This window comes from Corythoichthys intestinalis, chromosome 14 (genome assembly GCF_030265065.1).
Source record: "Corythoichthys intestinalis isolate RoL2023-P3 chromosome 14, ASM3026506v1, whole genome shotgun sequence".
In the NCBI taxonomy this organism is placed as follows: Eukaryota; Metazoa; Chordata; class Actinopteri; order Syngnathiformes; family Syngnathidae; genus Corythoichthys; species Corythoichthys intestinalis.
Window position 1 is genome coordinate 30,421,613 of NC_080408.1, and position 14,639 is coordinate 30,436,251.

At 38.8% G+C, this 14,639-nt stretch overlaps 2 protein-coding genes across 2 annotated transcripts; one reads left to right on the top strand and one right to left on the bottom strand.

Annotated features, from left to right (window-relative positions):
- Positions 1–569: 569 nt before the first annotated feature.
- Positions 570–7,095, top strand: sdr39u1 (short chain dehydrogenase/reductase family 39U, member 1). Its single transcript, XM_057858446.1, has 6 exons — positions 570–706; positions 2,297–2,403; positions 2,476–2,558; positions 2,686–2,807; positions 2,882–3,034; positions 6,450–7,095. The coding sequence occupies exons 1-6, from the start codon at positions 691–693 to the stop codon at positions 6,893–6,895; spliced, it is 927 nt and encodes a 308-aa protein (XP_057714429.1). The 5' UTR covers positions 570–690; the 3' UTR covers positions 6,896–7,095.
- Positions 6,963–12,652, bottom strand: mettl17 (methyltransferase like 17). The gene is made up of 13 exons (XM_057858445.1): positions 12,295–12,652; positions 10,929–11,070; positions 10,666–10,815; positions 10,498–10,585; positions 8,999–9,080; positions 8,858–8,931; positions 8,445–8,539; positions 8,298–8,368; positions 8,108–8,215; positions 7,919–8,038; positions 7,767–7,853; positions 7,495–7,688; positions 6,963–7,368 (listed from the first exon to the last, which is right to left on the bottom strand). Exons 1-13 carry the CDS (start codon positions 12,364–12,366, stop codon positions 7,281–7,283), a joined length of 1,371 nt encoding a protein of 456 aa, XP_057714428.1. The 5' UTR covers positions 12,367–12,652; the 3' UTR covers positions 6,963–7,280.
- Positions 12,653–14,639: the final 1,987 nt, after the last annotated feature.

Genomic DNA, 14,639 nt, shown 5'->3' on the forward strand with positions numbered 1-14,639 from the left:
CGTCAAAGAAAACAGTTTGAATGAAAAATAAAGTGTTCAAATGCGAATTTCTGAGTGTCAAATATTTTTTCACATTCAAACCTTTTTTTCTACGATTGAATTTTTTAAAATTTTTGGTTGAAGTTATTTTTCTTTTGAAAATATTTATTTTTTTGTTTGAAGCAACTTATTTTTTGATTGAATAATAAAGACACAAATGTCCTAGCCAAAATGTGGTCCAAACGCAAAATTACATGACTTCAATCAAAAATGGAGTTTCAATAAAAAAAAAAAAACTTGACTTAAATCTAAAAAAAAAAAAAAAAAAATCAATCAAAGAAAAATAGTTTTCAAATGTTTTTTTTTTTTTTTTAGTTTGAAATTTATTTTTGCATTCAAACACTTTTTTTTTTTTATTGAAGTGACGTTTTCTTCGATTGAAAATATATATTTTGATTGAAGCAACTTTTTTGTTTTTTGATTGAATAATAAAGACACAAATCTACCTCCATACTGATTGGGCACCCTTGTCTGATATCACCGTAACTTCCTACATAACTTTAAGACTACAAATTGACGTCACTACCGGTTGTAGGGCATGTCGGTAGGTTCAAATAGGATCTGTGGAGGAGCTGTCCTCGGAAAGTCAACGTGTGTAACGCCACGCATGTTTGTTTGACGTTAAATACCAACCATTGTATTTCGTTTACAATGAGAATCGTCATAGGTATGTAAGTAACCTATCTGACATTGTCATTCTGTGAAAAGAAAAGGTTTCATATGCGCTTTGCTAGTTGTTAGCATTCCTACAATATGTTGACTTCGTGTTTTTCCTGATCGTCAGAAGATGATACGCATACGGATAAGCATTGCTAAGAGTTTGTTGTGGCAAAATGTGTGTTTTGGCAAGTTCATTTATACAATGCCTTGTTTTGTAACCAGATTATACGCATGCGCAGATTTACGATAGTGATTTGCTTCCTTTAACCTACCTCAAGGGTCATTGTCATTACAGAATTGGAGGGCATTTTACGTTCCACAACCATGTTTTATATACTATAATCCACTTGCAAAATACTTAAACAATCACTTTATGTGTAAATTTACTTGTCCTGAGACCACCTAAAAACGAGAATAGAAGGCTTGAGAATATATATATATATTTTAAAATACCAAAAAGTTTGGAGCACCCCTAAAATGCTTTTTTTCCACTTGTCATATCTTCCCAATGAGCAAATCGATTTTTAATTATTACAGTTGAAATGAATTTTAATGTAATTTTTATGGTATTATTTGATTCAATGGTGTATTTGATAACTGTGGGATAGACCCCAGAACCCCTGCGACCCTAGTGAGGATAAGCGGTTCAGAAGATGTATTAAACATAATATTACAATTAATATTATATAACTATATAATATATAACAATTCTTATTAATGGAGCCTTTTTAGCACGGTAGAAGAAAGCAGAAAATCATTATACTCCAGCTGGATTTGAAATCATTAGTTTTCCGAAAGGGTCAGCAAATTCCCCAGATAGCAGACCGACGTTGAAAAGATGATGGATCATCATTCAGCTGCTAATCTTGTATCATTGAATCAACGTCACTTTTACACTTTCAATCAATGTTGTTTCAACGTTGAAATCCTTACAAAACCTAAACGTCATTTGATTATTAATAAGATTGGAACAACGCTGAATCAATGTTAGGTTTCTGACCAAAACGCCTGCTCATCCATAATTCAATGACTTTTCAATTGTTGAAATAAACAGCGGTCAATCATAAATCAACTATTTGTCAACATTAATTCATCAACTATAAAACAGTGTTAACCCAAACATCGCCCGACATACCATAGAACAACGTTGTTTCAACGTCACTTGACGTAGAAAATTTCTATGTCAACCGTACTGATGATTTTGATGGAAATTAACATTTATTCAATATTGGTCTGCTATCTGGGTCATGTCCTTGCATCTCTTTTCCACATTTTTAAGTTTTAAGTATAACGCTTGTCTCTTGCATAGCAGTAAAAGCTAACTAAATACTTCTACTCTTGAGAGAAAGCTAACATTAGTATTTGCAGCCATGTAGCTGTGATTATACCAAGTAAAACCAATTAAATAATGTCTTAAAAATTGCACCAATTATCTGTAAGATAATCTAGCCTTTGATAGTTTATCACCTATAGTTGATGAATATGTAGCAGGAAACAAGTGGAGGTTTATTTTTCAACAATTTTGGAGCACAATTGCCCAAACAGAAACTCTGAATTCAATAGTCCCTCACCCGACATTCAATCGATCCTTTTTTAGGAGGTGGATCTGGTTTTGTGGGGCGTGAGTTAACCCGCATACTCCGATCCAAAGGCCATGAAGTCACTCTGATCTCCCGCAATCCGGGCCCTGATAGGATAACATGGGTAAGATGATCTGATGAATGCTGCGTTCATCATGACCTCGTTGACCTGGCTCATCCTCGTTTCATTGGACAGGGTGAGTTGGAGTCATCCGGTCTCCCACCATGTGAGGGCGCTGTCAATCTAGCAGGAGAGAATCTTATGAACCCACTACGATGGTAAGTGTCACTATTTTTCCTTATAAAATGCTATCAACTACAAACAAGGGGAATGAAAGATGGATCGAAACCCCATGACTAGGAATAACCCACAAAGTACAAAAAGGGGATTTTGTTTGTGTTTTAGGTGGAATGAAAGCTATAAGAAGGATTTGTATACAAGTCGCATTGACAGCACAAAATCTCTGGCTGATGCAATCGCAGCATCCCCAAATCCCCCACATTCGTGGGTCCTGGTGTCAGGAGTAGGTACGTTACTAGTTGGAAACTGATCATTTTAGTGCTGAATGCAAGCAAGCAACTATTACTTTTTGTAACTGCAGCTTGCTACAAGCCGAGCCTGACGGCAGAATACTCGGAGGACAGCGAGTGGATGCCATTCGATTTCCTTTCCAGGCTGGTGAAAGAGTGGGAGACTGCGGCACTACTGCCAGAAAGTTTGACAAAGACCACCAAGCAAGTGGTCATCAGGCCTGGTATAGAGGAAATTAGATTTTATAAATATTTTTATGTGTATAATATTATTTTATATTTATATTATATACTCCTTTCTAGATTTTCTTGGACACAAAAATTCCAAAATTTATTGATTTTAACCTGGTTATAGTCAAGGAATTACAGTCTATGAATCATGTAAAAATGTTCATACACCCGAAAGTGCACTTTTTTTTAACCGCTATAAATGTTTTCTTTTCATAAAATCCTAATAAATTCTTTAACAGCTATTTCCTTTAAACTGGGACAAAAGCATTATTTCTTCTAAGATTACTTTTTATAAACTTGGAATACCATTTCACCAGGTTTGCACAAAATTTTACGTGAATGTTCAGAGAACAGGGGTGGCAAACTATTCCACAAAGGACCGCAGTGGGTGTGGGTTTCCGCTCAAGAGGCCCAACCCATCAAGAGGAAATCTTTTTATCAATCTGGTGTCTTGCGAGCGCTATCATTTGATCGCAGCCAGGTGCTTCTTGTTTCAGCAGAAAGCTCATTAGTTAAACTGTCTGCTGGATCAGTTGGAACAAAGACCAGGACCTACTACGGCCGTTGAGGACCAGTTTGCCCACGCATGTTCTAGGATGAAATCTTTCAAACCATATTAGTTGGTTGTTTTCTTTGCCATTATGAAACATCACAATTCTAATTACCGTATTGGCCTGAATATAAGACTGTGTTTTTTGCATTGAAATAACACTGAAAAAGAGGGGGTCGTCTGCGGTCTGGACATTATACCCATTCACGGCGCTAGATGGCGCCAGATATCATCGAAGCGATGTTCTGTCACGACAGATCTCAGCTACTCTCCCTATTCACGACGCTAGATGGCGCCAGATATCATTGAAGCGATGTTCTGTCATGACAGATCTCAGCTACTCTTTTAACCAGTTTGCATTATTTTATTGCAATGTTTTTCTTTATTCAGATTTGTTTCAAGACTACAGTTACAGATAGACTTCCCTTTGATGGTTAATGCAGTTATTGCAATTTTGTTGTTTTATCACAACAGATTAGTTTATTTACATTTCAAAAACCAGAAGCCATTCATTTACGAATGTGATTGCACTTTAGTTCACATATTTAAATGTTTAGATATTAAGATTTGAATGAGGCAAAATAATGTGTTTTCTCTCAAATATATTGTTATAATCATTTGTTTCGGATGTACTGTAATTATTTTCTGTATAAAAATTAATTTGGTGTTCAAAAAGTCTTTTTTCAAACTTGAGTCTTGAAAAAGAGGGGGTCGTCTTATAATCAGGGCTGTCTTATATTCGGACCAATACGGTGATATACAGTTGGCCAGATCAAATTTGAAACTTCAATATTTAAATTTCAACCTTTTGTTCTCATTTGCCTTAGTTAGAGTGGATGTGTCAGCGGGAAGTAGTTGGGCGAATTGGCATCAGGTGGGGTGACTGACACATCGCAGAGACACGGTGTACAATCGTTTTTCAATTACACCAAGCTTCACTATTTCACGGTTACACAAAAATCAAAATAGTCATTCACTTGACATTTCCACTTCAGCGGGGTCCCATGCAGAGGTTGCGCTAGACTTTTTCGTTGTCTGTCATTTTGACTGACAGGGTCATAAAAATCCGGTCATAATCTATTTTTACCCGTCACTTAAATGTTTAAAATGTTAATAATGACATATTCAATAGTATTTAGTTTTCATTCATCTTTAATTCATATTCTGTCCGAACAAGCTTAACAGAAAATCCACACCGCGCCATCACACATCAAGCAGCTGTGCGTTATTAGCGCCTAGCTTGCCTTGAACACGGCTTTTTAGGAAGGGTCGGACTTGACAAGCCATTTAAAAAAAAAAATTCTTTTTAAAAGCGTTTGAGGATAAGCCTGAGAATGATCGGTTTTCTCTCTGCTCCATATAAGCAATATTTCAACATTGCTTACACGGCCGAGAGTCGGGGCAAATTGCTCGTATGTGTGTGTGACATGCACGAACAGTGCGTGCATGCTATCGATCCATATACTTTGAATATAAACCTGTACAGGGATTATTTATGCCTGTTATTTGTGTCCTCTTTTTAATAAGCAAAATATGATGTCCCTGGAATGACGGATGACAGCCAGCATGTGTGATTGTATGGTCATTTATTTTGATGCTTCTGCGTATGCGGTTCGTCTTGCTCAGCGTATGTCGGACTGCGAATTAGTGCGCATGCGTAATACTTGAATGGTCTCAATGGACAAAGGCAGTCTGAACGGGCACGCCAAAAAAAACAGATATGACAAAAAATCGGATTCGTGCATTAAGACCTGTAGTATGAACGTAGCCATAGGCTTCTTGCTGTTTAAAAGAGGACACAAATAACAGGCATATATAATACACGTTTAGGCTTATATTCGAAGTATATTGATCGATAGCACGCACACACTGTTCGTGCATGTCACACACACATACGGGCAGTTTGCCCCGACTCTCAGCCGTGTAAGCAATGTTAAATTATTGCTTATATGGAGCAGAGAGAAAACCGATCATTCTCAGGCTTATCCTCAAACCTATTTATATTTTTTTATGACTGTTGTCAAGTCAGACCGTTCCTAAAAAGCCGTGTTCAAGGCAAGCTAGGCGCTAATAACGCACAGCTGCATCGCTACCGTAGCTACCGTACCGTCTCTCGCTTTTTGATGACGTAATTGCTGCATTAAATCCGATTTGCGGCACTGGACTGTACAGACCGCCGTGACCGTCTGGAAAAACGTGGCCAAGATCGGATTTAGACCACATACGAAAGTGACCCAGATCGGATTTGAAATGGTCCCGTTCTATGCGACTTGTCACGTTCAGACCGTCAAGTTAATGCCTCACTCGAGTCGGAAAAACACGAAAAAATCGGATTCGTGCATTAAGACCTGTAGTATGAACGTAGCCTTAGTTCGGACGCTCAGTTGCCTTGACATTTTTCCCGAGTAAGGCCAACGACGTCATGCATCAAGAGAGACAATAGCTAATTAATATGCTCACTCGCCATCCTGTGGTCTGGGGAGTGAATTGCAACCTGTCAAAATGACGGATGGACTTCAGTTTTTTCCGTCACCATTTTAAAAAAACGGTCAATGACGGAAAATATTCGGTTAACGCGACCCCTGGTCCCATGTGTACTTCAGCCAGGAAGCAAGCCTTAGCTAGGACTTAATGGTTCCAAACCTTATTCCTTAATTCTACTTAAATAAAACATTACTTGTCGCCAACACACTCACGCAATGCATCAAGGCCTTGAATCATAAAAAAAAAAAAAAATTACATACTTCAACTAGGGCACACTCCCATTTTTATCCATTATGTGCACGAAATGGTTAAAAATATTGGAAAATGATTAGTACCTCTTTAAACATGCTGTTGCTGTTCCATCCTCCCACCAGGGGCAGTATTGGGGCGTGATGGTGGCGCCATGAAGCAGATGCTTCTTCCTTTCTGGCTGGGCCTAGGTGGTACTCTGGGCTCTGGCCGGCAACCCTTCCCATGGATCCACGTGTCGGACCTGGCTGGCATCATAGCCCAATCACTGGAGCCACCACCCTCCTCAGACCCGCCCGCCGGCGCGCCACCCTCCACTCCCCTGGTCCTCAATGGGGTAGCGCCGACCCTCAACACCAACTATGAATTCACCAAGGAGTTGGGACGGCTGCTGAGTCGTCCCACCATCTTCCCTGTGCCCGCCTTCGTCCTCAACACTCTGCTGGGCTCAGAGAGAGCTGTTGTACTTGCCCAGGGCCAGAAGGTGGTACCTAAAAGGACTCTGGAAACCGGGTTCCAGTACAAGTACCCAGACTTGACATCTGCCCTCAAAGAAATTGTGGGAAGTTAAAAATAAAAACTACTTCATGAAAAATCTCAGTCCACCAGTGGGAGGGATTGTATTCACATAAAAAGAACTAGAATTGAAACTACTGCAAGAATTATGGCAAAGCCAAATTCTTAAGCTTGATTGGTTCCACTGATGCGGAATCTGCAGTTTACATTTGTTCATGCTAAATGAAATGATTAAAAAACAATTATATTATTGGACCAATATTTGTTTTCAATGTGCCGTTAACTTAGCGGTAAGTTAGCACTAGAGTGCCAACTTCCTTAACATGTGTTCTCAGCAGTTGTGACTGTCTTAATGAGTTGAGAGCGTCAATGTGAAAAATATCAAAATAAACGGGAATAAAGCAAAGTTAAACTCCATAGCAGTATGTTGCTAAATTTTATTAGCATATCGTTGATTCTTCGTCTACGTCTTGAAGTAGAGGAATTCGGTCACCCCACTCGCTGCTCCGGGCACAGCGATACACATCTCTATAGGGGAGGAAAAAATAACAAAACAACTCTTTCAGAAATGGCCATGGTTGCTTATTTAAAGGCTACTAATGCTACTGAAGTTAGCATTCATCTGCTAATTTGCTTAGCAGGTGGCTAGCTCACCGTCCATGTTTGTGTGAAGTCACAACCACGTGCTCCAGATGCCCGTTGGGGCGACACAAGCGGCAGTGAATGTGTCTTGTTCTAGCCTGCAAGGGAGCGATCAGCCTGGACCAGTCCACCAATGCTTTGGCCTCGGGGCGTTGCTGCTCTCGAGTCATAATCAGGTAACTAAATTTCTCTGACTGACTGATGTGCTAAAACAGACAATATAATTGTAATTTAGCAGTTTAGTGCAGTTATTTTGCATGGGTTGTAATGAAGCATTTAAATACCCCGTATAGTGGCATATACAGTTGCTGGAAGTTGCAAGGCACGACGAACTGTAGCGCAAGTTTGGGACACGCGGCTTCGTGAGGACACTTAAAAAAGCAAAGTGATGAATCATGACATTAAATCATCAAGGATAAAAGATCAAAATAAGTACCGGAGCAAAGACTGAAGCTGGTCTGGTATCGTGGAGGGTTTTGTCTTTTTTATGTAGTATAGTGTCTCGGGCCTCCATTAGTATCTGATGACCTTCTTTAGTGCCATTTTCCACCAATAACTGAAATGAAAAAAGGTCAACATTTTTCCATTGTTTTATTTTTATCATAATGTAAACTGTGCTACTCACCAAGTATGTGGCAGTCTTCCTCCAAAGCGTGATCACTGCCTCTTCCCGATCCCTCGTGCTGGGGATTTCGGACAACGTGAAAGCCGACGCCACTAAGTCAAACTGCACCTAAATGGATGAAAGTTTCTCATTAAGCTGCACGCTGAATTTTTTTTCTTCTTTTTTTTTCCACCCAACTAAATTGTCTTACCATGGGGGACACCGGGAGAAACTGCCTAAAGTAAACGTGTTTGATGTGAGCTTCACCGTGGTCGTCATCACCTTCTCAACCAAAGAAAAAACAATCAGTTAAAACGTTAATGATGCCTCTTTATTTGTGGCTTGAGCGCTCATGTACCTTTAAGAAGTCGTTCTGCCAGAATGTTCATTGGCCCTGAGCTGTCCACACAAACCAGCTCCTTCAGTGTGTCAGCCCAACAGGCATGAGATGCCCTGTGGGATTACAAGACAGTTGGACCCAAAAGAGAACTGGATTTACATTCAAATGAACTAGCAATGGGAATTTAACTTATTGAATGCCATTGATGGTGATTGAAGTCCAAACCATTTGAATTGGGGGGTAAATGAAATGAAATTATATTTCATAACACTGACTAAAATGAAGTGTACCAGAAAGCGAAATGGATCCAGGTTATCTCAAAATGTGAACGCTAAATGAATCCCTTGTCTGTTGGCTTGGTTTTCAGTCAATTAGAAAAAAAAACAAATGAACAGTTTCCACTACTGTGAAAATGGCCAAAATCCCCTTACCAGGCTACTGTTCCCAGGCCAGAACCATAATCCAGGAGGGTCTGAGGAGCAAATGAGGGATCACGGATCTTTATCTGAAACCAGCAAGAACAAAAATTGTATTAAATATTATTACTTCAAATGATATCGGTATTAACTGACCTCGTTAAGAGCCCTCCTCACAGCAGCATAGCCGGCGGCCATCTTGGCTGCCATGTAAACCACACCAAGCTCCTCGTCATATCTTGAAATTAAAAAAAATATATATAGACTGATAAACTCGTATGTACATTAGTAGGAAAATTTCAGGGTCGTCTACACCTTCAGGGAAGAAGTACAAAAATTCTGGACCATTTGAAAAAAAAGTATTACACATACAGTGAGTAATACATTTAAAGTATTAATTAAACATGTCCATCTCATTTAATGTAATAAGTACGTAAACGTACGTTCTCTCTTATATGTGATCTAGTTGGCTATTGTCTTAGATCACAGAGCAACTGAAGAATTATTAGGCTGTACACATATAATCCAGTCACAATTGTCAACCGCTAACAAGACCTGGTTAGATGGCTCATTTATTGGTTAGGTCTTCAGAAATCTAAGGATAGGCCAAGCCATAGACATCATCATTATTGACGGGTAAGCTCGGCCATGCACTGCGCAACTCCTTCAAGCACGGGGGCCGCCCAAATCAAGAGGACCTATTCACAAACACGCGTGTAACGAACTAACGGTGGATTTCGGTTCAAAAAGTACGAAAGTTGTACCACATACAAACAGGAAGGATTGTCTCAGGAGTGATTTGTTCGAGGATTCAAGGTAATAACTATATTTTCGTACCATGCATGCATTTTGAAACGTTGTGAAAAAAAAATGGAGAAATCAGCCGCTAAGGCATTGTGATCATAGTTTGCAATATTTACATAAAATAAATGACTTCCCTCAGTCATAGATGTTGACAGTGAGTGATAAAAGGGGGCTACAGTGTGTGTGTGTGTGTGTGTGAGAGAGAGAGAGAGTGTGTGTGAGAGAGACACAGAGAGAGAGACCTCACTTGGATAGCTAAAACGCTATTTTAAGCCAGATTGGCATGCACTGTCAGTGTTAAGCCTCATCTTCGTTTGAAATTTAATTTTGGCCTTTAATGGCCAAAATGTGGCACTTTGAGACAAGATGGTGAGTACATACACACCTGGCTGCTCAGTGTAACCCATTTTGGCAGTTTTGAATGAAAATACACCTCTGGACCCCCATGGCGCTTTCGTGGCCAGCCAAGACACACTATTTTCGGCCATTCTCTGGGGAGCCTATCAGTGACAAATCCTGGTTCTCTAGCAAAACGGCGGATTGTCTGGTGCAAGCTCCCGGGTATCTAAACAGTACTAAATGTGTATTTCTACCATACTTGTCCACAAGAGAGGTAATTTATAAATTGGTTGTACAGTGGCAAGTAATTTACTGAGACCACAGATCAGATGGTAAAACAAAAATCTCTGGTCTAAACCATTGCTAGGATGATGTTTTTTTGGGGTTTTTTTGTTTCTTTTTTTATAGTGAATGCCCAGCTTTAGTGCTCACGGTTTGCCACTCATGTACACAATCTACAATTATGAAAGGTATGTATCCGCATATCAAGGTAATGATGTGTATTTGAATACTTTAATGGAGTCCAGTGATAAATTGTCCGCCGGAGCTCTGACAACACGGCCCTCTGAATGCGGTCAGCAACCGCTTGTTCGTCGAAGTCTACGATGCCAAACAAAGACACAAGAATCAGCAATATTATATTCATAGTTTTGTTAAAGGTAATATAACCTATTACGCACCTCCACCTTTCTCTATGGCCTTCTTCCAAATTTCCTTCTCCAGACTCACAGCCTTCTTCCTCACCACTGAGTCCTCGGCAGCTCGCTTCCTGCTCCACAAGTAGTTGGTCAGCTTGCGAGCGCGGTCAGGAAGATGTGCCACCTGAGCACCTAAGACATTTCAAGACATTAGTCACAGATAAAATCGTAGCCATTCCGAAATCTAAAATGGTTTCTCATGATGCAAAGTAAAATTGAATAAAAAATGTGGTTCCCAATATTACGGTCGATGATTGAGCGAGCGGCTGTCACGAGTTCCTCAGGCAGTCGCAGTGTTTTGAGGTGGGTTACCCCTGGATGTCTTTTATGTGGTTCTCCGCTTAGGAAATCAGTTTTGGACTGGGGGTTGGGAGCTGCACATAAACTCTAGGGAGAAAATTCAAACTCAAATCAGTCAATGGTCCAAGTAATGTATTAGCTACGACACCGTGGTGGTTTACAATCAGTATGCCTGTAATACTGATACCTGTAAAAGCAAATGTTTCGACTAGACATGTGCCGATTACCGGTTTTAAGGTATACCGTGGTATGAAAACATCACGGTTTCAAAACCACAAAAATTTTCCATCATACCGTCCCTATGGCATTAGCTATTTTTTATGTCTCAACAATGCAGGGAGAAATCCCTTGCTTGCAGCTGCAAGGCTCAACCATCCCCCACCGGTTGTTGCCCAGTGTCAGTGAGTCTGCTGTGCTACACGATGGTGGAGGAGGTGAAACTCCTGAACTTTTTCTCCTATAGAAGAAAACGAAATTGCTCGTAAGGGAATACTTCAGCTACAGAAAAGTTACAGATGGTCGCAGCTTAGAGGAGGAGGGCCAACAGACATGTGACACATGTTTGCGGAAGGTGACTGCCGAGGAGGCAATACCTCCAATAGGATTTCGCATTTATACAAAATTAACGGTTAGTAAACACTCACTGTCATGAACGTTTCCCACCAGCTACGAAAGTTAACTTCAGCGTGTTTAGTGTGTCTAGCGGTGGTAAAAGATGTGATTTTTTTCTCCCTGGCAATGGTCTGTGTTGCAAAAGAGTGTGTATAATATAAACATGATACGAGTTATACACACACGTGCTTTTCATGGAAAATAAATCAATTATTTTTATTCCGATGGGAATAATGTTAAGCTGAGACTGTGGGTTTAGGCTCAACTAAAGGACTGCATTTATTTTAATTTAAATAAGAATATTTCAGTTATTTATTTATTTTTATTTTAACTTATGTTCCAATTTGTTAATGTTTTGAAAAATAAAAATCCTATTCAATGGGAAGTTTGTTTTTTTTTAAACCCCGATATCTAAAAGTAACACATTTTAGAGCTGTAATTGCAATACCGTGATATTTTGGCTTAAGGTTATCATACCGTCCAAATCACAAACCGGCACATGCCTAGTTTCTACCTAGTGTATTTGCAAAGCTTTAAGTTATATCGACCAATTACGTAAAATTGGCAATATAAATAAAATTGCCGACAATACATTTGTCTCCATTTATAATACACAAGGCAATATACAATCAACTTTTCTAAATTTGACACAAGTTACAATGCCGAGTTCAATGACACCCCAACAAAATCTGCACTCACCCTGCTCGCAGCTATCCTCAAGACGTTCACCCGCTGACTTTTAAGTAAAGAAACGTAGGTCCTGGTTGCCATTTGAGATCTTACTATTCCATTATATTAATTAAAATATAGTGAGATTGAAACCACGGTCTACACTTTGGATCTATTTCCCGAATCCTTCGGCAAAATAACTCCCTCTTCCTGTGTGAGAAACGAGGCGGAACTTTTGTTCCTACACCCATGCGTTCCTGTTGACTTAGTTGGAAGTACTGTAACAAGTTTCACTTCAAGCCTTCTTTTGTGTCAATTTAAAAATATAAACGACGCTATTAATTTATGTTTCCAGTTATTAGGAATCAAAACATCGAAGTTAACAATTTCTTTCATTGACAATCTCTGACGTCACAGACTTCTTGCTCTTAGATTTAATGTTTGTTGGGATACAACTAGTGTTGCATTACCGCTACCAACTGGTATGGAGATGAAGTGCTGATCTAAATTCTGAAGGAATTACAGTGATATCAGAATAGTTTTTTTCCCCAACAAGTATGTATCCTATTTTATAAATCAGTGTACAAGCAAGACAAAATAAAATACACCATTGCTCGCTCAGAATTGTGGCAAAAATATAAAGCCATGCAGGGGCTCCTCTAAGCAGCCTTCCTCAACAGGGGATCTGTTAGGTGGCAATGCATGAGGAAACTGAGGCCTTTGAGAAATTTTACAAGCATTAATGATTGTTCCAGTTTTTTTTTTTTTTTATATCTTGTCTTGTCTTTTTTTTTTTTTTTTTTTTTTTGGTATATTGGGTTTATTGTGCTGTTACAACCCTCTGCTGGGTTTTAACTTCTAATTTTCTCTTAAATAATTAGGCTCTACTGTAATATTATAAACCAACAAGGTTAGACTATTTAATTGGAAATAATCCAGTATGTACATTCAGTTTGCCCACTTAACAGTTCTTATTTTTGTAATTGGTCTTTGAGATAGAGAGGTTTAGATTTATAAATTCTTCTTGGGCTAACCATTTTCACTGATTCACAAAAAATAGTACGGGTTGTAATGGCCCTTTTTTAAGCATACCTGTGTTGGGAGTCATGAAGAAAGGTTCTGGTTTACCTTAAGAAGTCAATAAACAGAGCGAATGTGATGATAATTTCAAAGTTTGAGGCTGAAAGCAAGCATTTGAGTAATCCAATTGGTCTGCAACAGCACATTTTCTTGTTTATTTCTGTTATTGTTGTATTGCGTTGTTATTGAAATACATTTGCACCGAAAACTTCATTAAACATATCCAATTTTTAAAAAAAAGTTCAGTTTATTTTTTTCTCCCTCTTGAATCTACGTGTTTGTATTTATAATTCATTGTTACCTCATCACTATTAAAGCATCCATTGGGACATCACAATACAATTAATAACACATTAAGTTCACAACCGCAAATATCGATATCGGTATGATATCGGTATTTGGAGTTGGACATCTTCGGGATATCGATATTGGTTAAAAAGTCATTATCGGACAACTACAAAGAAATTTACAACACCACATATTTTTGTTACTAAAATAAACTACAGATTATCAATAGATCTTCCATTCCTCAATCTAACAACATCTGACATTTTGTCTGTGTACATCACAGTTTATCCCGATACATTTTTCCTTCCCTTTACTTCCAAACTTGTATTCACTTGTTCCTATATCATAACTTTGATAGTTAAACCTAAAATTTTTCAGCTCATTTCACAATTTTTTTTCTGTTGTTTGTTGGACATAGTCTATGAAAAGGAACACATTATCATCTGTAATTATTTGTGTTATTTAGCTGCTTTTCATCTAATTTTGGCGCTCTTGTCTGCGCCTAATTTATGTTTCCCCTTACTTTTTCCATTTTCTCTACGTTCTCATTCGTCACTGTCGTCTGATTATTAAAATCATGTTGACATCATCATCTTCAATTTCCTCGCACTCTGGACCTGAGTTGCGACACTCGTCATGACTGGGAAGTATTAGATGGTGTCTTCATCGATATCATATATAGAGCTCGCTGTCTCGCGGTGGGGGAGTCGGTCGGCGTCGTAAATAACTGGCAGCCATCTTGCGTCGGAGAACTTGACAGGTTGACAAACTGTTTTTTTTTTTTCATAAAAAACCTTATTAACGTGGCTATGATGTTGAAAAAAAAAATCCATGCTCATTTTTAATTGAGTTACTGTTGCTCTTAAAATTTATTTTTTTTAAAAAAATCTTCGGTTGAACCGTAATGTTAAATGTATATTTGCTCTGTTGCAAAATGGCCGACAAGTGACGACGATCATCCCCATTGGCTCACATCGAGCATCTGGCATTTAGCGTTATATAGGGGA

Bases quoted from the DNA above. Each gene is read 5' to 3' on its own strand.
- sdr39u1 (XM_057858446.1), top strand. The intron at 2,404-2,475 runs GTAAGATGATCT...TTCATTGGACAG, and splicing joins GCCCTGATAGGATAACATGG to GGTGAGTTGGAGTCATCCGG. The intron at 2,808-2,881 runs GTACGTTACTAG...TTGTAACTGCAG, and splicing joins GGTCCTGGTGTCAGGAGTAG to CTTGCTACAAGCCGAGCCTG.
- mettl17 (XM_057858445.1), bottom strand. From the start codon at position 12,366: ATGGCAACCAGGACCTACGTTTCTTTACTTAAAAGTCAGCGGGTGAAC. The intron at 11,071-12,294 runs GTGAGTGCAGAT...TTTTCTCCCTAG, and splicing joins TGAGGATAGCTGCGAGCAGG to AGTTTATGTGCAGCTCCCAA. The intron at 8,039-8,107 runs GTGAGTAGCACA...TTTTCATTTCAG, and splicing joins GGAAGACTGCCACATACTTG to TTATTGGTGGAAAATGGCAC.